At 46.7% G+C, this 19307-nt stretch overlaps 1 protein-coding gene across 7 annotated transcripts in view; it reads right to left on the bottom strand.

Moving 5' to 3' along the window:
- LOC118380761 (MAP7 domain-containing protein 1-like) overlaps positions 1-19307 on the bottom strand; it is a 40860-nt gene that overhangs the window by 11628 nt on the left and 9925 nt on the right. For 5 of the 7 annotated variants that reach the window (XM_052472752.1, XM_052472751.1, XM_052472750.1 and 2 more), the window contains 4 exons: positions 12959-13063; positions 5001-5129; positions 1352-1506; positions 1098-1201 (listed from right to left, as the gene is read on the bottom strand). In XM_052472752.1, coding sequence (XP_052328712.1) covers positions 1098-1201; positions 1352-1506; positions 5001-5129; positions 12959-13063 — 493 coding nt within the window. The remainder of the gene's footprint in view (positions 1-1097; positions 1202-1351; positions 1507-5000; positions 5130-12958; positions 13064-19307) is intronic. The other 2 variants (XM_052472755.1, XM_052472756.1) reach the window with 1 other exon arrangement.

Genomic DNA, 19307 nt, shown 5'->3' with positions numbered 1-19307 from the left:
TCACTGTCTCAGGTGCTGCTCCAGAATCATCCATATGTGTTCAATTGGGTTGAGATCTGGTGACTGAGACAGCCATGGCATACATAGTTTTTATGCTCATCAAACCATTCAATGACCACTCGTGACCTGTGGATGGAGGCATTGTCATCCTATGGGGGCATAGTCATTGTAGCCAAAATAATGGGCAAAATGATGGTCTGCCCAGCATTTTTAATAATATAATAATAATAATATATGCCATTTAGCTGACGCTTTTATCCAAAGCGACTTACAGTCATATGACCTTAAGCATGATGGGATATGAATTGCTGAGGAATTGCTTAGGAACCCCAACTTTGTGAAAGCACCTGCTTTCAATATATTTCATCTCCCTAATTGAATGAAGTGTTTCCTTTATTTGGGCAGAGACCTGAAGTATAGGACTGTTTAGAGTAGTTCTACTGTTTGGCACAAGACGGATTCTGGTCTCTATTCCATCCTATGTTCTGTGTTCTGTGTTCTGTAATCTGTGTCCTGTAATCTGTGTCCTGTGATCTGTGTCCTGTGATCTGTGTCCTGTAATCTGTGTCCTGTAATCTGTGTCCTGTAATCTGTGTCCTGTAATCTGTGTCCTGTAATCTGTGTCCTGTGATCTGTGTCCTGTGATCTGTGTCCTGTGATCTGTGTCCTGTAATCTGTGTCCTGTAATCTGTGTCCTGTAATCTGTGTCCTGTAATCTGTGTCCTGTAATCTGTGTCCTGTAATCGGTGTTCTGTAATCTGTGATCTGTAATCTGTGTCCTGTAATCTGTGTCCTGTAATCTGTGTCCTGTAATCTGTGTCCTGTAATCTGTGTCCTGTAATCGGTGTTCTGTAATCTGTAATCTGTAATATGTGTCCTGTGATCTGTGTCCTGTGATCTGTGTCCTGTGATCTGTGTCCTGTAATCTGTGTCCTGTAATCTGTGTCCTGTAATCTGTGTCCTGTAATCTGTGTCCTGTAATCTGTGTCCTGTAATCTGTGTCCTGTAATCTGTGTCCTGGAATCTGTGTCCTGGAATCTGTGTCCTGTGTTCTGTAATCTGTGTCCTGTGTTCTGTGTCATGTGTCCTAACAATACCTGAACTCCGGCCGGGATCTGGTCGGTATTGGTAACTTCTTCAGAACTTTCTCTTTTTCATTCTCCCTCTCCTTGTCTTTCTTCTCTTTCTTCTTCTTATCCAACTTTGAGAAACAAAAAGGGTGAACAGTTATGGCAGAATACCTGGAATTACACTATAGTGTGTGCGTGTTAACATGTATGCTTGAACGTGTGTGTGTGTGTGTGTGTGTGTGTGTGTGTGTGTGTGTGTGTGTGTGAGGACGTGCGCTGACCAGCGTTGAGTTCCGTCGGCGTTGGCGCTGTGTGATGTCAGGAGTGCTGGCGGACACTCCTCCCCTCCAGCGTTCGGAGGAGTCCCGGTGAGGGTGGTGGTGGGAGCAGGCGTCCAGGGGGCTGGCGGAGGCTGAACGGGAGCAGTGGTGAGAGTCTAAGTGCATCACAGAGATGAAGAAAACAGGCAGGAAAGACGAGGTCAGGTCAGGACCCCTAATAGTTATGCCACTTACTGAAAATGTAACGGTGGCAGAAACAGTTATTCAGCGTGGACCTCTGGCCAGCTGTGGTCCTTGTTGGTAACATTCCGGATTTATCTGACTTAGTTTACTAGTGGTATTCTGGTGTATACTGTACTGTAACTAGTGGTAGTCTGGTGTATACTGTAACTAGTGGTAGTCTGGTGTATACTGTAACTAGTGGTAGTCTGGTGTATACTGTACTGTAACTAGTGGACCTCTGGCCAGCTGTGGTCCTTGTTGGTAATATTGGGCTCTGCAGGATTTATCTGACTGAGTTTACTTCCCGTGTCAGAAATAATGCATGAAACAAAGATACTGTAACTAGTGGTAGTCTGGTGTATACTGTACTGTAACTAGTGGACCTCTGGCCAGCTGTGGTCCTTGTTGGTAATATTGGGCTCTGCAGGATTTATCTGACTGAGTTTATTTCCCGTGTCAGAAATAATGCATGAAACAAAGATACTGTAACTAGTGGTAGTCTGGTGTATACTGTACTGTAACTAGTGGTAGTCTGGTGTGTACTGTACTGTAACTAGTGGTAGTCTGGTGTGTACTGTAACTAGAGGTAGTCTGGTGTATACTGTACTGTAACTAGAGGTAGTCTGGTGTATACTGTACTGTAACTAGAGGTAGTCTGGTGTATACTGTACTGTAACTAGAGGTAGTCTGGTGTATACTGTACTGTACCTAGTGGTAGTCTGGTGTATACTGTACCTAGTGGTAGTCTGGTGTGTACTGTACTGTACCTAGTGGTAGTCTGGTGTGTACTGTAACTAGAGGTAGTCTGGTGTATACTGTACTGTAACTAGAGGTAGTCTGGTGTATACTGTAACTAGTGGTAGTCTGGTGTATACTGTACTGTAACTAGAGGTAGTCTGGTGTATACTGTACTGTAACTAGAGGTAGTCTGGTGTATACTGTACTGTAACTAGAGGTAGTCTGGTGTATACTGTAACTAGTGGTAGTCTGGTGTATACTGTACTGTAACTAGTGGTAGTCTGGTGTATACTGTCCTATAACTAGAGGTAGTCTGGTGTATACTGTAACTAGTGGTAGTCTGGTGTATACTGTACTGTAACTAGTGGTAGTCTGGTGTATACTGTACTGTAACTAGTGGTAGTCTGGTGTATACTGTACTGTACCTAGTGGTAGTCTGGTGTATACTGTACTGTACCTAGTGGTAGTCTGGTGTATACTGTACTGTAACTAGAGGTAGTCTGGTGTATACTGTAACTAGAGGTAGTCTGGTGTATACTGTAACTAGTGGTAGTCTGGTGTATACTGTAACTAGTGGGGGTCTGGTGTATACTGTACTGTACTGTAACTTGTGGTAGTCTGGTGTATACTGTACTGTAACTAGAGGTAGTCTGGTGTATACTGTAACTAGTGGTAGTCTGGTGTATACTGTAACTAGAGGTAGTCTGGTGTATACTGTACTGTAACTAGTGGTAGTCTGGTGTATACTGTACTGTAACTAGTGGTACTCTGGTGTATACTGTACTGTAACTAGTGGTACTCTGGTGTATACTGCACTGTAAATAGTGGTAGTCTGGTGTGTACTGTAACTAGTGGTAGTCTGGTGTATACTGTAACTAGAGGTAGTCTGGTGTATACTGTACTGGAACTAGAGGTACTCTGGTGTATACTGCACTGTAAATAGTGGTAGTCTGGTGTGTACTGTAACTAGTGGTAGTCTGGTGTATACTGTAACTAGAGGTAGTCTGGTGTATACTGTACTGGAACTAGAGGTAGTCTGGTGTATACTGTAACTAGTGGTAGTCTGGTGTATACTGTACTATAACTAGAGGTAGTCTGGTGTATACTGTACTGTAACTAGTGGTAGTCTGGTGTATACTGTAACTAGTGGGGGTCTGGTGTATACTGTACTGTATGTAACTTGTGGTATTCTGGTGTATACTGTAACTTATGGTAGTCTGGTGTATACTGTACTGTAACTAGAGGTAGTCTGGTGTATACTGTACTGTAACTAGTGGTAGTCTGGTGTATACTGTAACTAGTGGTAGTCTGGTGTATACTGTACTGTAACTAGAGGTAGTCTGGTGTATACTGTACTGTAACTAGAGGTAGTCTGGTGTATACTGTACTGTAACTAGAGGTAGTCTGGTGTATACTGTACTGTAACTAGAGGTAGTCTGGTGTATACTGTAACTAGAGGTAGTCTGGTGTATACTGTAACTAGTGGTAGTCTGGTGTATACTGTACTGTAACTAGAGGTAGTCTGGTGTATACTGTACTGTAACTTGTGGTATTCTGGTGTATACTGTAACTAGTGGTAGTCTGGTGTGTACTGTACTGTAACTAGTGGTAGTCTGGTGTATACTGTACTGTAACTAGTGGTAGTCTGGTGTATACTGTAACTAGTGGGGGTCTGGTGTATACTGTACTGTACTGTAACTAGTGGTAGTCTGGTGTATACTGTACTGTAACTTGTGGTAGTCTGGTGTATACTGTAACTAGTGGGGGTCTGGTGTATACTGTACTGTAACTAGAGGTAGTCTGGTGTATACTGTACTGTAACTAGAGGTAGTCTGGTGTATACTGTAACTTGTGGTAGTCTGGTGTATACTGTAACTAGTGGTAGTCTGGTGTATACTGTACTGTAACTAGAGGTAGTCTGGTGTATACTGTAACTAGTGGTAGTCTGGTGTATACTGTACTGTAACTAGAGGTAGTCTGGTGTATACTGTAACTAGAGGTAGTCTGGTGTATACTGTAACTAGAGGTAGTCTGGTGTATACTGTAACTAGAGGTAGTCTGGTGTATACTGTAACTAGAGGTAGTCTGGTGTATACTGTACTGTAACTAGAGGTAGTCTGGTGTATACTGTAACTAGTGGGAGTCTGGTGTATACTGTAACTAGTGGTAGTCTGGTGTATACTGTAACTAGTGGTAGTCTGGTGTATACTGTAACTAGAGGTAGTCTGGTGTATACTGTAACTAGTGGTAGTCTGGTGTATACTGTACTGTAACTAGAGGTAGTCTGGTGTATACTGTAACTAGAGGTAGTCTGGTGTATACTGTACTGTAACTAGAGGTAGTCTGGTGTATACTGTAACTAGAGGTAGTCTGGTGTATACTGTAACTAGGGGTAGTCTGGTGTATACTGTAACTAGTGGTAGTCTGGTGTATACTGTAACTAGTGGTAGTCTGGTGTATACTGTACTGTAACTAGTGGTAGTCTGGTGTATACTGTACTGTAACTAGAGGTAATCTGGTGTATACTGTAACTAGAGGTAGTCTGGTGTATACTGTACTGTAACTAGAGGTAGTCTGGTGTATACTGTAACTAGAGGTAGTCTGGCGTATGTATGCTGTAAGTTCCCCTTCCCTGGAAAATAAGGGAGAGAAAGGATAAAGGTTCCTGTAGGGGTCAGAGGTCACTCACAGGGGTCCCGGGAGTCGCTAGTGTTGAGCAGGGTCACGGCGCTGCGGCTACGGGCCAGGAAGGACAGGGTGGGGGTCATGAGCCGCTCCACGATGCGGCTCTCCCACGGACTAAGACGCAGACTGCGAGCTGGCAGACACAAGAGGGCACTCTTTTACACACACATTTACACACACACACTGCAGAGTCCCCAGAATTAGACTCCCCAGTAGTGCACCACCAGATTACCCACCGTTCCCCAGTCACTCACTGACAACACTGCAGCACAGCATTTCATCCCGCAACACAAACTGGTCACCGTCTGATCACACTTAATAACTGTAGCTATTTCACCTGACCACTCTTACTACATACTGTGGAGACAGACTTCACTCCAGTTAAACATGATGGACAGGTGGAGAAATCTGGAGATGTTTCACCCACATGTACAGTACCAGTCAAAAGTTTGGACACACCTACTCATTACAGGTTTTTTTGTACTATGTTCTACATTGTAGAATAATAGTGAAGACATCAAAACTATGAAATAACACATATAGAATCATGTAGTAACCAAAACAGTGTTAAACAAATCAAAATATATTTTTCATTTGAGATTCTTCAAAGTAGCCACCGTTTGCCTTGATGACAGCTTTACACACTCTTGGCATTCTCTCAACCAGCTTCATGAGGTAGTCACCTGGAATGCATTTCAATTAACAGGTGTGTCTTGTTAAAAGTCATTTGTGGAATTTCTTTCCTTCTTAATGTTTTGAGCCAATCAGTTGTGTTGTGATAAGGTAGGGGGCGTGTACAGAAGATGGCCCTATTTGTCAAAAGACCAAGTCCATATTATGGCAAGAACAGCACAAATAAGCAAAGAGAAACGTAAGTCCTTCATTACTTATAGACATGAAGGTCAGTCAATACGAAACATTTCAAGAACCTTGAAAGTTTATGCAAGTGCAAGCGCTATGATGAATCTAGCTCTCATGAGGACCGCCACAGGAAATTAAAACCCAGAGTTAACTCTGCTGCAGAGGATACTGTCACGCCCTGGTCGTAGTATTTTGTGTTTTTCTTCATGTATTTGGTCAGACCAGGGTGTGACATGGGTTTTTGTATGTGGTGTGTAGATAGTGGGATTGTAGCTTAGTGGGGTGTTCTAGGTTAGTCTATGGCTGTCTGAAGTGGTTCTCAATCAGAGGCAGGTGTTTATCGTTGTCTCTGATTGGGAACCATATTTAGGCAGCCATATTCTTTGGTTGTATTGTGGGTGATTGTCCTGAGTGTCTTGATGTCCTTGTTTGATGTTAGTTGACACAAGTATAGGCTGTTTTCGGTTTTCGTTTCGTTTATTGTTTTGTAGTGTTCGTGTTTAGTCGTGTTTACGTTTGTTTAAATAAACGTGGATCACAATCGACACGCTGCAGTTTGGTCCGACTCTCCTTCACCATTAGAAAACCGTGGCAGATACGTTCATTAGAGTTACCAGCCTCAGAAATTGCAGCCCAAATAAATGCTTCACAGAGTTCCCGTAACAGACACATCTCAACATCAACTGTTCAGAGGAGACTGCGTGAATCAGGCCTTCATGGTCAAATTGCTGCAAAGAAACCACTACTAAAGGACACCAATGAGAAGAAGAGACGTTCTTGGCCAAGAAACAAGAGCAATGGAGATTAGACTGGTGGAAATCTGAGTCCAAATTGAGCCTAATTGTTGGGTCCAGTCAGCTATGCTAATGAGCGTCCCAAACGGTACCATAACCCCTATTTAGTGCCCTTCTTTTTACCAGCCCCCATAGGGCTGTCACACAGAATGTTGCCCCGTTGACTCTTTGCTCAGCAATGAAGTCAGACTGGAATCAGAAACTGGAATCAGAAACTGGAATCAGAAACTGGAATCAGAAAAAATGCTGTTTATAGAGGAACATCTCAATATGTCCTCTTATTAAGCATTATCCTGTAATAACAACATTGAATGCGTACACACACACACACACACACACACACACACACACACACACACACACACACACACACACACACACACACACACACACACACACACACACACACAGACACACACACACAGTCACACACACAGTCACGCACGCACACACACACAGTCATGCACACAGTCTCCCAAGCACAGAAAGTTCACAATCACAACAGAACACCAAGAAGCTGATGATAAGCGTGAGTCGTGACACTTCATTTCTGCAGATGCATGTAAAGCACATTTAGGATGGTACTGATCAGTGAATGGAAAACACTGAAAAGCTTTGACTGTCCCATGACATTGACTGGTTCATATTATTTAATGGACCAGGGGTCACCTTCGCTGTATTTCGGACAGATCATTTTCACAAAGTGTTTTATGGTTGATAACCCAACTTGGACCCGGGCCTGTTGCTAAGCAACAGTGAGGCGGCTTATTTTCTCCTACAATGCGGCAAGACATTTACTGCTGCTGCCTGATACAGTGAACACCTGGTAGATAAGTCATGGGGCTCTAAAAAACCATCAGGCTTTTATAGGCCTACGTATATCCCACAGCCAGAACATTTGAACTGCCTAGTTGACTGGATTTCATATGGCAGATCCTGTAAAATATCAGTCTGCTGAAGAGAGGACATTCTGTGTCAAGTATTTAGTATTGACTTGACTGAGTATTGAATTTGTTCGGGAAGATCAATAAAAGCTGACTGCGTGTAGTCAGTTATGAGTGACATGACAACTTCTGATGGCGGAGATCCAAAGGGTGGAAGAGGACTTGGACAGCCTTCAAAAAGAATGGATGACGAGCTAATGACATATATTATAGCAACCTGATGACCTCTCTACCTAAGATCTACTCTACCTAACATCTCCTCTCCCTAAGATCTCCTCTACATAAGATCTCCTCTACCTAAGATCTCCTCTACCTAAGATCTCCTCTACCTAAGATCTCCTCTACCTAAGATCTCCTCTACCTAAGATCTCCTCTACCTAAGATCTCCTCTACCTAAGATCTCCTCCACCTAAGATCTCCTCCATCCAAGATCTCCTCCATCCAAGATCTCCTCTACCCAAGATCTCCTCTACCCAAGATCTCCTCTATCTAAGATCTCCTCTATCTAAGATCTCCTCTACCTAAGATCTCCTCTACCTAAGATCTCCTCTACCTAAGATCTCCTCTACCTAAGATCTCCTCTACCTAAGATCTCCTCTACCTAAGATCTCCTCTACCTAAGATCTCCTCTACCTAAGATCTCCTCTACCTAAGATCTCCTCTACCTAAGATCTCCTCTACCTAAGATCTCCTCTACCTAAGATCTCCTCTACCTAAGATCTCCTCTATCTAAGATCTCCTCTACCTAAGATCTCCTCTACCTAAGATCTCCTCTACCTAAGATCTCCTCTACCTAAGATCTCCTCTACCTAAGATCTCCTCTACCTAAGATCTCCTCTATCTAAGATCTCCTCTATCTAAGATCTCCTCTACCTAAGATCTCCATCTAAGATCTCCTCTATCTAAGATCTCTTCCACCTAAGATCTCTTCCACCTAAGATCTCTTCCACCTAAGATCTCTTCCACCTAAGATCTCTTCCACCTAAGAGATCTCTTCCACCTAAGATCTCCTCCATCTAAGATCTCCTCTACCTAAGATCTCCTCTACCTAAGATCTCCTCTACCTAAGATCTCCTCTACCTAAGATCTCCTCTACCTAAGATCTCCTCTACCTAAGATCTCCTCTACCTAAGATCTCCTCTACCTAAGATCTCCTCTACCTACGATCTCCTCTACCTACGATCTCCTCTATCTAAGATCTCCTCTACCTAAGATCTCCTCTACCTAAGATCTCCTCTAACTAAGATCTTCTCCACCTAAGATCTCCTCCATCCAAGATCTCCTCCATCAAAGATCTCCTCCATCAAAGATCTCCTCCGCCTAAGATCTCCTCCATCCAAGATCTCATCCGCCTAAGATCTCCTCCATCTAAGATCTCCTCCATCTAAGATCTCCTCCATCTAAGATCTCCTCCATCTAAGATCTCCTCCATCTATGATCTCCTCCATCTATGATCTCCTCCATCTAAGATCTCCTCCGTCTAAGATCTCCTCCGTCTAAGATCTCCATCTAAGATCTCCCCTACCTAATCTCCTCTAAGATCTCTTCCACCTAAGATCTCCATCTAAGATCTCCCCTACCTAATCTCCTCTATCTAAGATCTCTTCCACCTAAGATCTCCATCTAAGATCTCCCCTACCTAAGATCTCCTCTCCACATGTTATTACTGCACATGTGATAACTAGATAAAGAGTTCATCAATGACTACCCGACCACTTACATGACACTATCTGACCATTATGGTGGAAAATTGCAGGATTATTTTATAATACTTTTATTGCATCAAATTGTTGTTTTATGTAACAGAATAGAGTATTCGTATAACTATTGTGTGTGTGTTCTACTGAGGATGGGCCTCTGGGAGATAACACTGACAGGAGATTGATGATGTCTTTTGGGTGATAAAACCTAAAGAGCATTCCAGAGCATGAGTTAATGTTTCTGTTCTATATGGTACCAGGGAGAGATGACCCCAGGGCCAGACTCTGGTCTGTAGACAAAGATGAGTGTTTTTACAGCAGATACTGTCTGCTATGAATTATATGTATCTTTCATACAAATCGTAACCCTGTGACCCATTCTATATATCTGGTGTTCGTCATGTCGGTTGAAAGGGGTGTATCTTGGTTATAAAATACCTTTGTACTTTTGTCTCAACTAATCATCTGAGGGTGATTTGTCGACCAGCCATCGCAAAACTCTCACTAACCAAGATTTAGTTTAAGTATAACTCTGACTTGTGTGATAAGTTTGTCTCTCCTCATTTGATAGTAAAGAAATGAACCACCACACCATTTACAATATACTATCTGACCATTGACATTACACTATCTATCTACATTACACTATCTATCTGCATTACACTATCTATCTACATTACACTATCTATCTACATTACACTATCTATCTACATTACACTATCTATCTACATTACACTATCTGATCATTTACATTACACTATCTATCTACATTACACTATCTATCTACATTACACTATCTATCTACATTACACTATCTATCTACATTACATTATTTGATCATTTACATTACACTATCTATCTACATTACACTATTTGATCATTTACATTACACTATCTATCTACATTACACTATTTGATCATTTACATTACATTATCCGACCATTTACATGACATTATCCTGACCAATTACATTATCCGACCATTGACATTACATTATCCGACCAATTACATTACATTATCCAACCATTTACATTACATTATCCTGACCAATTACATTACATTATCCGACCATTTACATTACATTATCCTGACCAATTACATTACATTATCCGACCATTTACATTACATTATCCGACCATTTACATTACATTATCCGACCATTTACATTACATTATCCGACCATTGACATTACATTATCTGACCATTGACATTACATTATCCGACCATTGACATTACATTATCCGACCATTGACATTACATTATCCGACCAATTACATGACATTATCCGACCAATTACATTACATTGTCCGACCATTGACATTACATTATCCGGCCAATTACATTACATTATCCGACCAATTACATTACATTATCCAACCAATTACATTACATTATCCGACCATTGATATTACATTATCCGACCATTTACATTACATTATCCGACCATTGATATTACATTATCCAACCATTGACATTACATTATCCGACCAATTACATTACATTATCCGACCAATTACATTACATTATCCGGCCAATTACATGACATTATCCGACCATTGATATTACATTATTCAACCATTTACATTACATTATCCGACCATTTACATTACATTATCCGACCAATTACATTACATTATCAGACCATTGATATTACACTCGTCTTCTTCCAAACCAAAAAGGAGAATCCTTAGCATTAGATGAAACATTAGCCACAGTCACATTACAATCCCCATCACCACCACCACCGAACCACACCAAGCCATCATGACCACTGAACCACACCATGCCATCATGACCACTGAACCACACCATGCCATCATAACCACTGAACCACACCAAGCCATCATGACCACCGAACCACACCACCACCTCTACCACCACCACCACACCTCTACCACCACTGAACCACACCATGCCATCATGACCACTGAACCACACCATGCCATCATGACCACTGAACCACACCATGCCATCATGACCACTGAACCACACCATGCCATCATGACCACTGAACCACACCATGCCATCATGACCACTGAACCACACCATGCCATCATGACCACTGAACCACACCATGCCATCATGACCACTGAACCACACCATGCCATCATGACCACTGAACCACACCACCACCTCTACCACCACCGCCAAACCACACCATGCCATCATGACCACCGAACCACTTCTACCACCACCACCGAACCACACCATGCCATCATGACCACCGAACCACTTCTACCACCACCACCGAACCACACCATGCCATGCCCACTGAACCACACCACCACCAACTCCACCACCTCCTCTACCACCCCCTCACCTCTACCACCACACCTCTACCGACCTCCTCCACACCTCTATCAACTCTACCACACCTCCACCACCACACCTCTATCAACTCTACCACACCTCCACCACCACACCTCTACATCTCTACCACCTCCACCACCACATCTCTACCACCACCACACCTCTACCACCTTTACCACCTCCTCTATCACCTCTACCACCACATCTCTACCACCTTTACGATCTCCTCTATCACCTCTACCATCACATCTCTACCACCTTTACCACCTCCTCTATCACCTCTACCACCACCACCTCTACCACCCCCACCACCTCCTCTACCACCACCACCACCACCACCACCTCCACCACCACCACCACCTCCTCTACCACCACCACCACCACCACCTCCACCACCACCTCTACCACCACCACCTCCTCTACCACCACCTCTACCACCACCACCTCCTCTACCACCACCACCACCACCACCACCACCACCACCACCTCCTCTACCACCACCACCACCACCACCACCACCTCCACCACCTCCTCTACCACCACCACCTCCTCTACCACCACCACCACCACCACCACCACCTCCACCACCTCCTCTACCACCACCACCACCACCACCACCTCCACCACCACCTCTACCACCACCACCTCCTCTACCACCACCACCACCACCTCCTCTACCACCACCACCACCACCACCACCACCACCACCACCTCCACCACCACCTCTACCACCACCACCTCCTCTACCACCACCACCACCACCACCACCACCACCACCTCTACCACCACCTCCACCACCTCCTCTACCACCACCACCTCCTCTACCACCACCACCACCACCTCCTCCACCACCACCACCTCCACCACCACCACCACCACCTCCTCTACCACCACCACCACCACCTCCTCTACCACCACCACCTCCAAACCAGCACAGCTTATGACCAACAGCAGAGTGGAGGACAACCAAAGAGTGTGGAATAGAAGGGTGTCATGACTGAAGTGACAGAAACCCATACACACCAATAGAGGGAAAAAATGATCACAAAATATGGAATAATATAGATGTCTGGTCAAAAATTCAGAGAGAAGAAGGTAAATCAATCAACAACAACTAATCAACAAAACCATGATGCACACGAGATCGGGGATGTGAGACGGGTAATGTAGTGTTGTAAGGATAGGAAATGATTGGTCACCAGGCAACAGGCAGGCAGGCAGGCCACCAGGCCACAGTTAAAACTAAAACCAGGTAGTAAGGAGGATCTGAGAGGAGAAGGGAGTGGGGAGGAGGGGAGGAGGGGGACTGATATAAAGGCCTGGTGGACATTGACGCGGGTCGGTCATCCTTACTTCTGTTGGGGGAGTTCCAGAGGGTTGCAGAGGACTTGGACAGCCTGTTGTTAATGACAGGGTCCACCTGTCTCGGTATGTTGACAGTGGAGGCCGAACATCTGCCTGCACCAGAGAGAACGCAACAGACAACAACTGTTCAAAAGGCTGGCGGGGTGGGGAACCCAAGGATGTACTGTAGACGTAGGCCTAGTGTCGATGAGCTCGCCCTCTGTCTGTCTCTGTCTGTACTGTAGACGTAGGCCTAGTGTCGATGAGCTCGCCCTCTGTCTGTACTGTAGACGTAGGCCTAGTGTCGATGAGCTCGCCCTCTGTCTGTCTCTGTCTGTCTGTCTGTACTGTAGACGTAGGCCTAGTGTCGATGAGCTCGCCCTCTGTCTGTCTGTCTGTACTGTAGACGTAGGCCTAGTGTCGATGAGCTCGCCCTCTGTCTGTCTGTCTGTACTGTAGACGTAGGCCTAGTGTCGATGAGCTCGCCCTCTGTCTGTCTGTCTGTACTGTCGTGGCCTAGTGTCTGAGCTCGCCCTCTGTCTGTACTGTAGACGTAGGCCTAGTGTCGATGAGCTAGCCCTCTGTCTGTACTGTCGTGGCCTAGTGTCGATGAGCTAGCCCTCTGTCTGTACTGTAGACGTAGGCCTAGTGTCGATGAGCTCGCCCTCTGTCTGTCTGTCTGTACTGTAGACGTAGGCCTAGTGTCGATGAGCTCGCCCTCTGTCTGTACTGTAGACGTAGGCCTAGTGTCGATGAGCTCGCCCTCTGTCTGTCTCTGTCTGTACTGTAGACGTAGGCCTAGTGTCGATGAGCTCGCCCTCTGTCTGTACTGTAGACGTAGGCCTAGTGTCGATGAGCTCGCCCTCTGTCTGTCTGTCTGTACTGTAGACGTAGGCCTAGTGTCGATGAGCTCGCCCTCTGTCTGTACTGTAGACGTAGGCCTAGTGTCGATGAGCTCGCCCTCTGTCTGTACTGTAGACGTAGGCCTAGTGTCGATGAGCTCGCCCTCTGTCTGTACTGTAGACGTAGGCCTAGTGTCGATGAGCTCGCCCTCTGTCTGTACTGTAGACGTAGGCCTAGTGTCGATGAGCTCGCCCTCTGTCTGTACTGTAGACGTCCTAGTGTCGATGAGCTCTCTGTCTGTACTGTAGACGTAGGCCTAGTGTCGATGAGCTCGCCCTCTGTCTGTACTGTAGACGTAGGCCTAGTGTCGATGAGCTCGCCCTCTGTCTGTCTCTGTCTGTCTGTCTGTACTGTAGACGTAGGCCTAGTGTCGATGAGCTCGCCCTCTGTCTGTCTGTCTGTACTGTAGACGTAGGCCTAGTGTCGATGAGCTCGCCCTCTGTCTGTCTGTCTGTACTGTAGACGTAGGCCTAGTGTCGATGAGCTCGCCCTCTGTCTGTCTGTCTGTACTGTAGACGTAGGCCTAGTGTCGATGAGCTCGCCCTCTGTCTGTCTGTCTGTACTGTAGACGTAGGCCTAGTGTCGATGAGCTCGCCCTCTGTCTGTACTGTAGACGTAGGCCTAGTGTCGATGAGCTAGCCCTCTGTCTGTACTGTAGACGTAGGCCTAGCGTCGATGAGCTAGCCCTCTGTCTGTACTGTAGACGTAGGCCTAGTGTCGATGAGCTCGCCCTCTGTCTGTCTGTCTGTACTGTAGACGTAGGCCTAGTGTCGATGAGCTCGCCCTCTGTCTGTACTGTAGACGTAGGCCTAGTGTCGATGAGCTCGCCCTCTGTCTGTCTCTGTCTGTACTGTAGACGTAGGCCTAGTGTCGATGAGCTCGCCCTCTGTCTGTACTGTAGACGTAGGCCTAGTGTCGATGAGCTCGCCCTCTGTCTGTCTGTCTGTACTGTAGACGTAGGCCTAGTGTCGATGAGCTCGCCCTCTGTCTGTACTGTAGACGTAGGCCTAGTGTCGATGAGCTCGCCCTCTGTCTGTACTGTAGACGTAGGCGTAGTGTCTGAGCTCGCCCTCTGTCTGTACTGTAGACGTAGGCCTAGTGTCGATGAGCTCGCCCTCTGTCTGTACTGTAGACGTAGGCCTAGTGTCGATGAGCTCGCCCTCTGTCTGTACTGTAGACGTAGGCCTAGTGTCGATGAGCTCGCCCTCTGTCTGTACTGTAGACGTAGGCCTAGTGTCGATGAGCTCGCCCTCTGTCTGTCTCTGTCTGTACTGTAGACGTAGGCCTAGTGTCGATGAGCTCGCCCTCTGTCTGTACTGTAGACGTAGGCCTAGTGTCGATGAGCTCGCCCTCTGTCTGTCTCTGTCTGTACTGTAGACGTAGGCCTAGTGTCGATGAGCTCGCCCTCTGTCTGTCTGTCTGTACTGTAGACGTAGGCCTAGTGTCGATGAGCTCGCCCTCTGTCTGTCTCTGTCTGTACTGTAGACGTAGGCCTAGTGTCGATGAGCTCGCCCTCTGTCTGTCTCTGTCTGTACTGTAGACGTAGGCCTAGTGTCGATGAGCTCGCCCTCTGTCTGTCTCTGTCTGTACTGTAGACATAGGCCTAGTGTCGATGAGCTCGCCCTCTGTCTGTCTGTCTGTACTGTAGACGTAGGCCTAGTGTCGATGAGCTCGCCCTCTGTCTGTCTCTGTCTGTACTGTAGACGTAGGCCTAGTGTCGATGAGCTCGCCCTCTGTCTGTCTCTGTCTGTACTGTAGACGTAGGCCTAGTGTCGATGAGCTCGCCCTCTGTCTGTCTGTCTGTACTGTAGACGTAGGCCTAGTGTCGATGAGCTCGCCCTCTGTCTGTCTCTGTCTGTACTGTAGACGTAGGCCTAGTGTCGATGAGCTCGCCCTCTGTCTGTCTCTGTCTGTACTGTAGACGTAGGCCTAGTGTCGATGAGCTCGCCCTCTGTCTGTCTCTGTCTGTACTGTAGACGTAGGCCTAGTGTCGATGAGCTCGCCCTCTGTCTGTCTCTGTCTGTACTGTAGACATAGGCCTAGTGTCGATGAGCTCGCCCTCTGTCTGTCTGTCTGTACTGTAGACGTAGGCCTAGTGTCGATGAGCTCGCCCTCTGTCTGTCTCTGTCTGTACTGTAGACGTAGGCCTAGTGTCGATGAGCTCGCCCTCTGTCTGTCTGTCTGTACTGTAGACGTAGGCCTAGTGTCGATGAGCTGCCCTCTGTCTGTCTCTGTCTGTACTGTAGACGTAGGCCTAGTGTCGATGAGCTCGCCCTCTGTCTGTCTCTGTCTGTACTGTAGACGTAGGCCTAGTGTCGATGAGCTCGCCCTCTGTCTGTCTGTCTGTACTGTAGACGTAGGCCTAGTGTCGATGAGCTCGCCCTCTGTCTGTCTCAGTCTGTCTCTGTCTGTACTGTAGACGTAGGCCTAGTGTCGATGAGCTAGCCCTCTGTCTGTACTGTAGACGTAGGCCTAGTGTCGATGAGCTCGCCCTCTGTCTGTCTGTCTGTACTGTAGACGTAGGCCTAGTGTCGATGAGCTCGCCCTCTGTCTGTCTGTCTGTACTGTAGACGTAGGCCTAGTGTCGATGAGCTCGCCCTCTGTCTGTCTGTCTGTCTGTACTGTAGACGTAGGCCTAGTGTCGATGAGCTCGCCCTCTGTCTGTCTGTCTGTACTGTAGACGTAGGCCTAGTGTCGATGAGCTCGCCCTCTGTCTGTCTCTGTCTGTCTGTCTGTACTGTAGACGTAGGCCTAGTGTCGATGAGCTCGCCCTCTGTCTGTCTGTCTGTACTGTAGACGTAGGCCTAGTGTCGATGAGCTCGCCCTCTGTCTGTCTGTCTGTACTGTAGACGTAGGCCTAGTGTCGATGAGCTCGCCCTCTGTCTGTCTGTCTGTACTGTAGACGTAGGCCTAGTGTCGATGAGCTCGCCCTCTGTCTGTCTGTCTGTACTGTAGACGTAGGCCTAGTGTCGATGAGCTCGCCCTCTGTCTGTCTCTGTCTGTACTGTAGACGTAGGCCTAGTGTCGATGAGCTCGCCCTCTGTCTGTCTGTCTGTACTGTAGACGTAGGCCTAGTGTCGATGAGCTCGCCCTCTGTCTGTCTGTCTGTACTGTAGACGTAGGCCTAGTGTCGATGAGCTCGCCCTCTGTCTGTCTCTGTCTGTCTGTCTGTACTGTAGACGTAGGCCTAGTGTCGATGAGCTCGCCCTCTGTCTGTCTGTCTGTACTGTAGACGTAGGCCTAGTGTCGATGAGCTCGCCCTCTGTCTGTCTCTGTCTGTACTGTAGACGTAGGCCTAGTGTCGATGAGCTCGCCCTCTGTCTGTCTCTGTCAGTACTGTAGACGTAGGCCTAGTGTCGATGAGCTCGCCCTCTGTCTGTCTCTGTCTGTCTGTCTGTACTGTAGACGTAGGCCTAGTGTCGATGAGCTCGCCCTCTGTCTGTCTCTGTCTGTCTGTCTGTACTGTAGACGTAGGCCTAGTGTCGATGAGCTCGCCCTCTGTCTGTCTGTCTGTACTGTAGACGTAGGCCTAGTGTCGATGAGCTCGCCCTCTGTCTGTCTGTCTGTACTGTAGACGTAGGCCTAGTGTCGATGAGCTCGCCCTCTGTCTGTCTCTGTCTGTACTGTAGACGTAGGCCTAGTGTCGATGAGCTCGCCCTCTGTCTGTCTCTGTCTGTACTGTAGACGTCTAGTGTCGATGAGCTCTCTGTCTGTCTGTCTGTCTGTCTGTACTGTAGACGTAGGCCTAGTGTCGATGAGCTCGCCCTCTGTCTGTCTCTGTCTGTCTGTCTGTACTGTAGACGTAGGCCTAGTGTCGATGAGCTCGCCCTCTGTCTGTCTCTGTCTGTCTGTCTGTACTGTAGACGTAGGCCTAGTGTCGATGAGCTCGCCCTCTGTCTGTCTGTCTGTACTGTAGACGTGTGTCGATGAGCTCGCCCTCTGTCTGTCTCTGTCTGTACTGTAGACGTAGGCCTAGTGTCGATGAGCTCGCCCTCTGTCTGTCTCTGTCTGTACTGTAGACGTAGGCCTAGTGTCGATGAGCTCGCCCTCTGTCTGTCTCTGTCTGTCTGTCTGTACTGTAGACGTAGGCCTAGTGTCGATGAGCTCGCCCTCTGTCTGTCTCTGTCTGTCTGTCTGTACTGTAGACGTAGGCCTAGTGTCGATGAGCTCGCCCTCTGTCTGTCTGTCTCTGTCTGTCTGTCTGTACTGTAGACGTAGGCCTAGTGTCGATGAGCTCGCCCTCTGTCTGTCTGTCTGTCTGTCTGTCTGTCTGTCTGTCTGTCTGTCTGGATCATGCAGTTGACAGAGCTTATAGCAGAGTGGGACCACATCATTCACTGATTTACTGATTCATTGATTCACTGATCATTGTAGTTTAGGGAAGTCTAAGCGTCTGCTAAATGACTTAAATGTAAATGTAAATGTAAACCCCAGAAACAGATGGCGTCTAAACCCCAGAAACAAATGGTGTCTAAACCCCAGAAACAAATGGTGTCTAAACCCCAGAAACAAATGGCGTCTAAACCCCAGAAACAAATGGCGTCTAAACCCCAGAAACAAATGGCGTCTAAACCCCAGAAACAAATGGCGTCTAAACCCCAGAAACAAATGGCGTCTAAACCCCAGAAACAAATGGCGTCTAAACCCCAGAAACAAATGGCGTCTAAACCCCAGAAACAAATGGCGTCTAAACCCCAGAAACAAATGGCGTCTAAACCCCAGAAACAAATGGCGTCTAAACCCCAGAAACAAATGGTGTCTAAACCCCAGAAACAAATGGTGTCTAAACCCCAGAAACAAATGGTGTCTAAACCCCAGAAACAAATGGCGTCTAAACCCCAGAAACAGATGGCGTCTAAACCCCAGAAACAAATGGCGTCTAAACCCCAGAAACAAATGGCGTCTAAACCCCAGAAACAAATGGCGTCTAAACCCCAGAAACAAATGGCGTCTAAACCCCAGAAACAAATGGCGTCTAAACCCCAGAAACAAATGGCGTCTAAACCCCAGAAACAAATGGCGTCTAAACCCCAGAAACAAATGGCGTCTAAACCCCAGAAACAAATGGCGTCTAAACCCCAGAAACAAATGGCGTCTAAACCCCAGAAACAGATGGCGTCTAAACCCCAGAAACAAATGGCGTCTAAACCCCAGAAACAAATGGCGTCTAAACCCCAGAAACAAATGGCGTCTAAACCCCAGAAACAGATGGCGTCTAAACCCCAGAAACAAATGGCGTCTAAACCCCAGAAACAAATGGCGTCTAAACCCCAGAAACAAATATGGCGTCTAAACCCCAGAAACAAATGGCGTCTAAACCCCAGAAACAAATGGCGTCTAAACCCCAGAAACAAATGGCGTCTAAACCCCAGAAACAATGGCGTCTAAACCCCAGAAACAAATGGCGTCTAAACCCCAGAAACAAATGGCGTCTAAACCCCAGAAACAAATGGCG

Source organism: Oncorhynchus keta, chromosome 20, assembly GCF_023373465.1.
Source record: "Oncorhynchus keta strain PuntledgeMale-10-30-2019 chromosome 20, Oket_V2, whole genome shotgun sequence".
NCBI lineage: Eukaryota > Metazoa > Chordata > Actinopteri > Salmoniformes > Salmonidae > Oncorhynchus > Oncorhynchus keta.
This window is presented reverse-complemented; position numbering and strand designations above follow the sequence as displayed.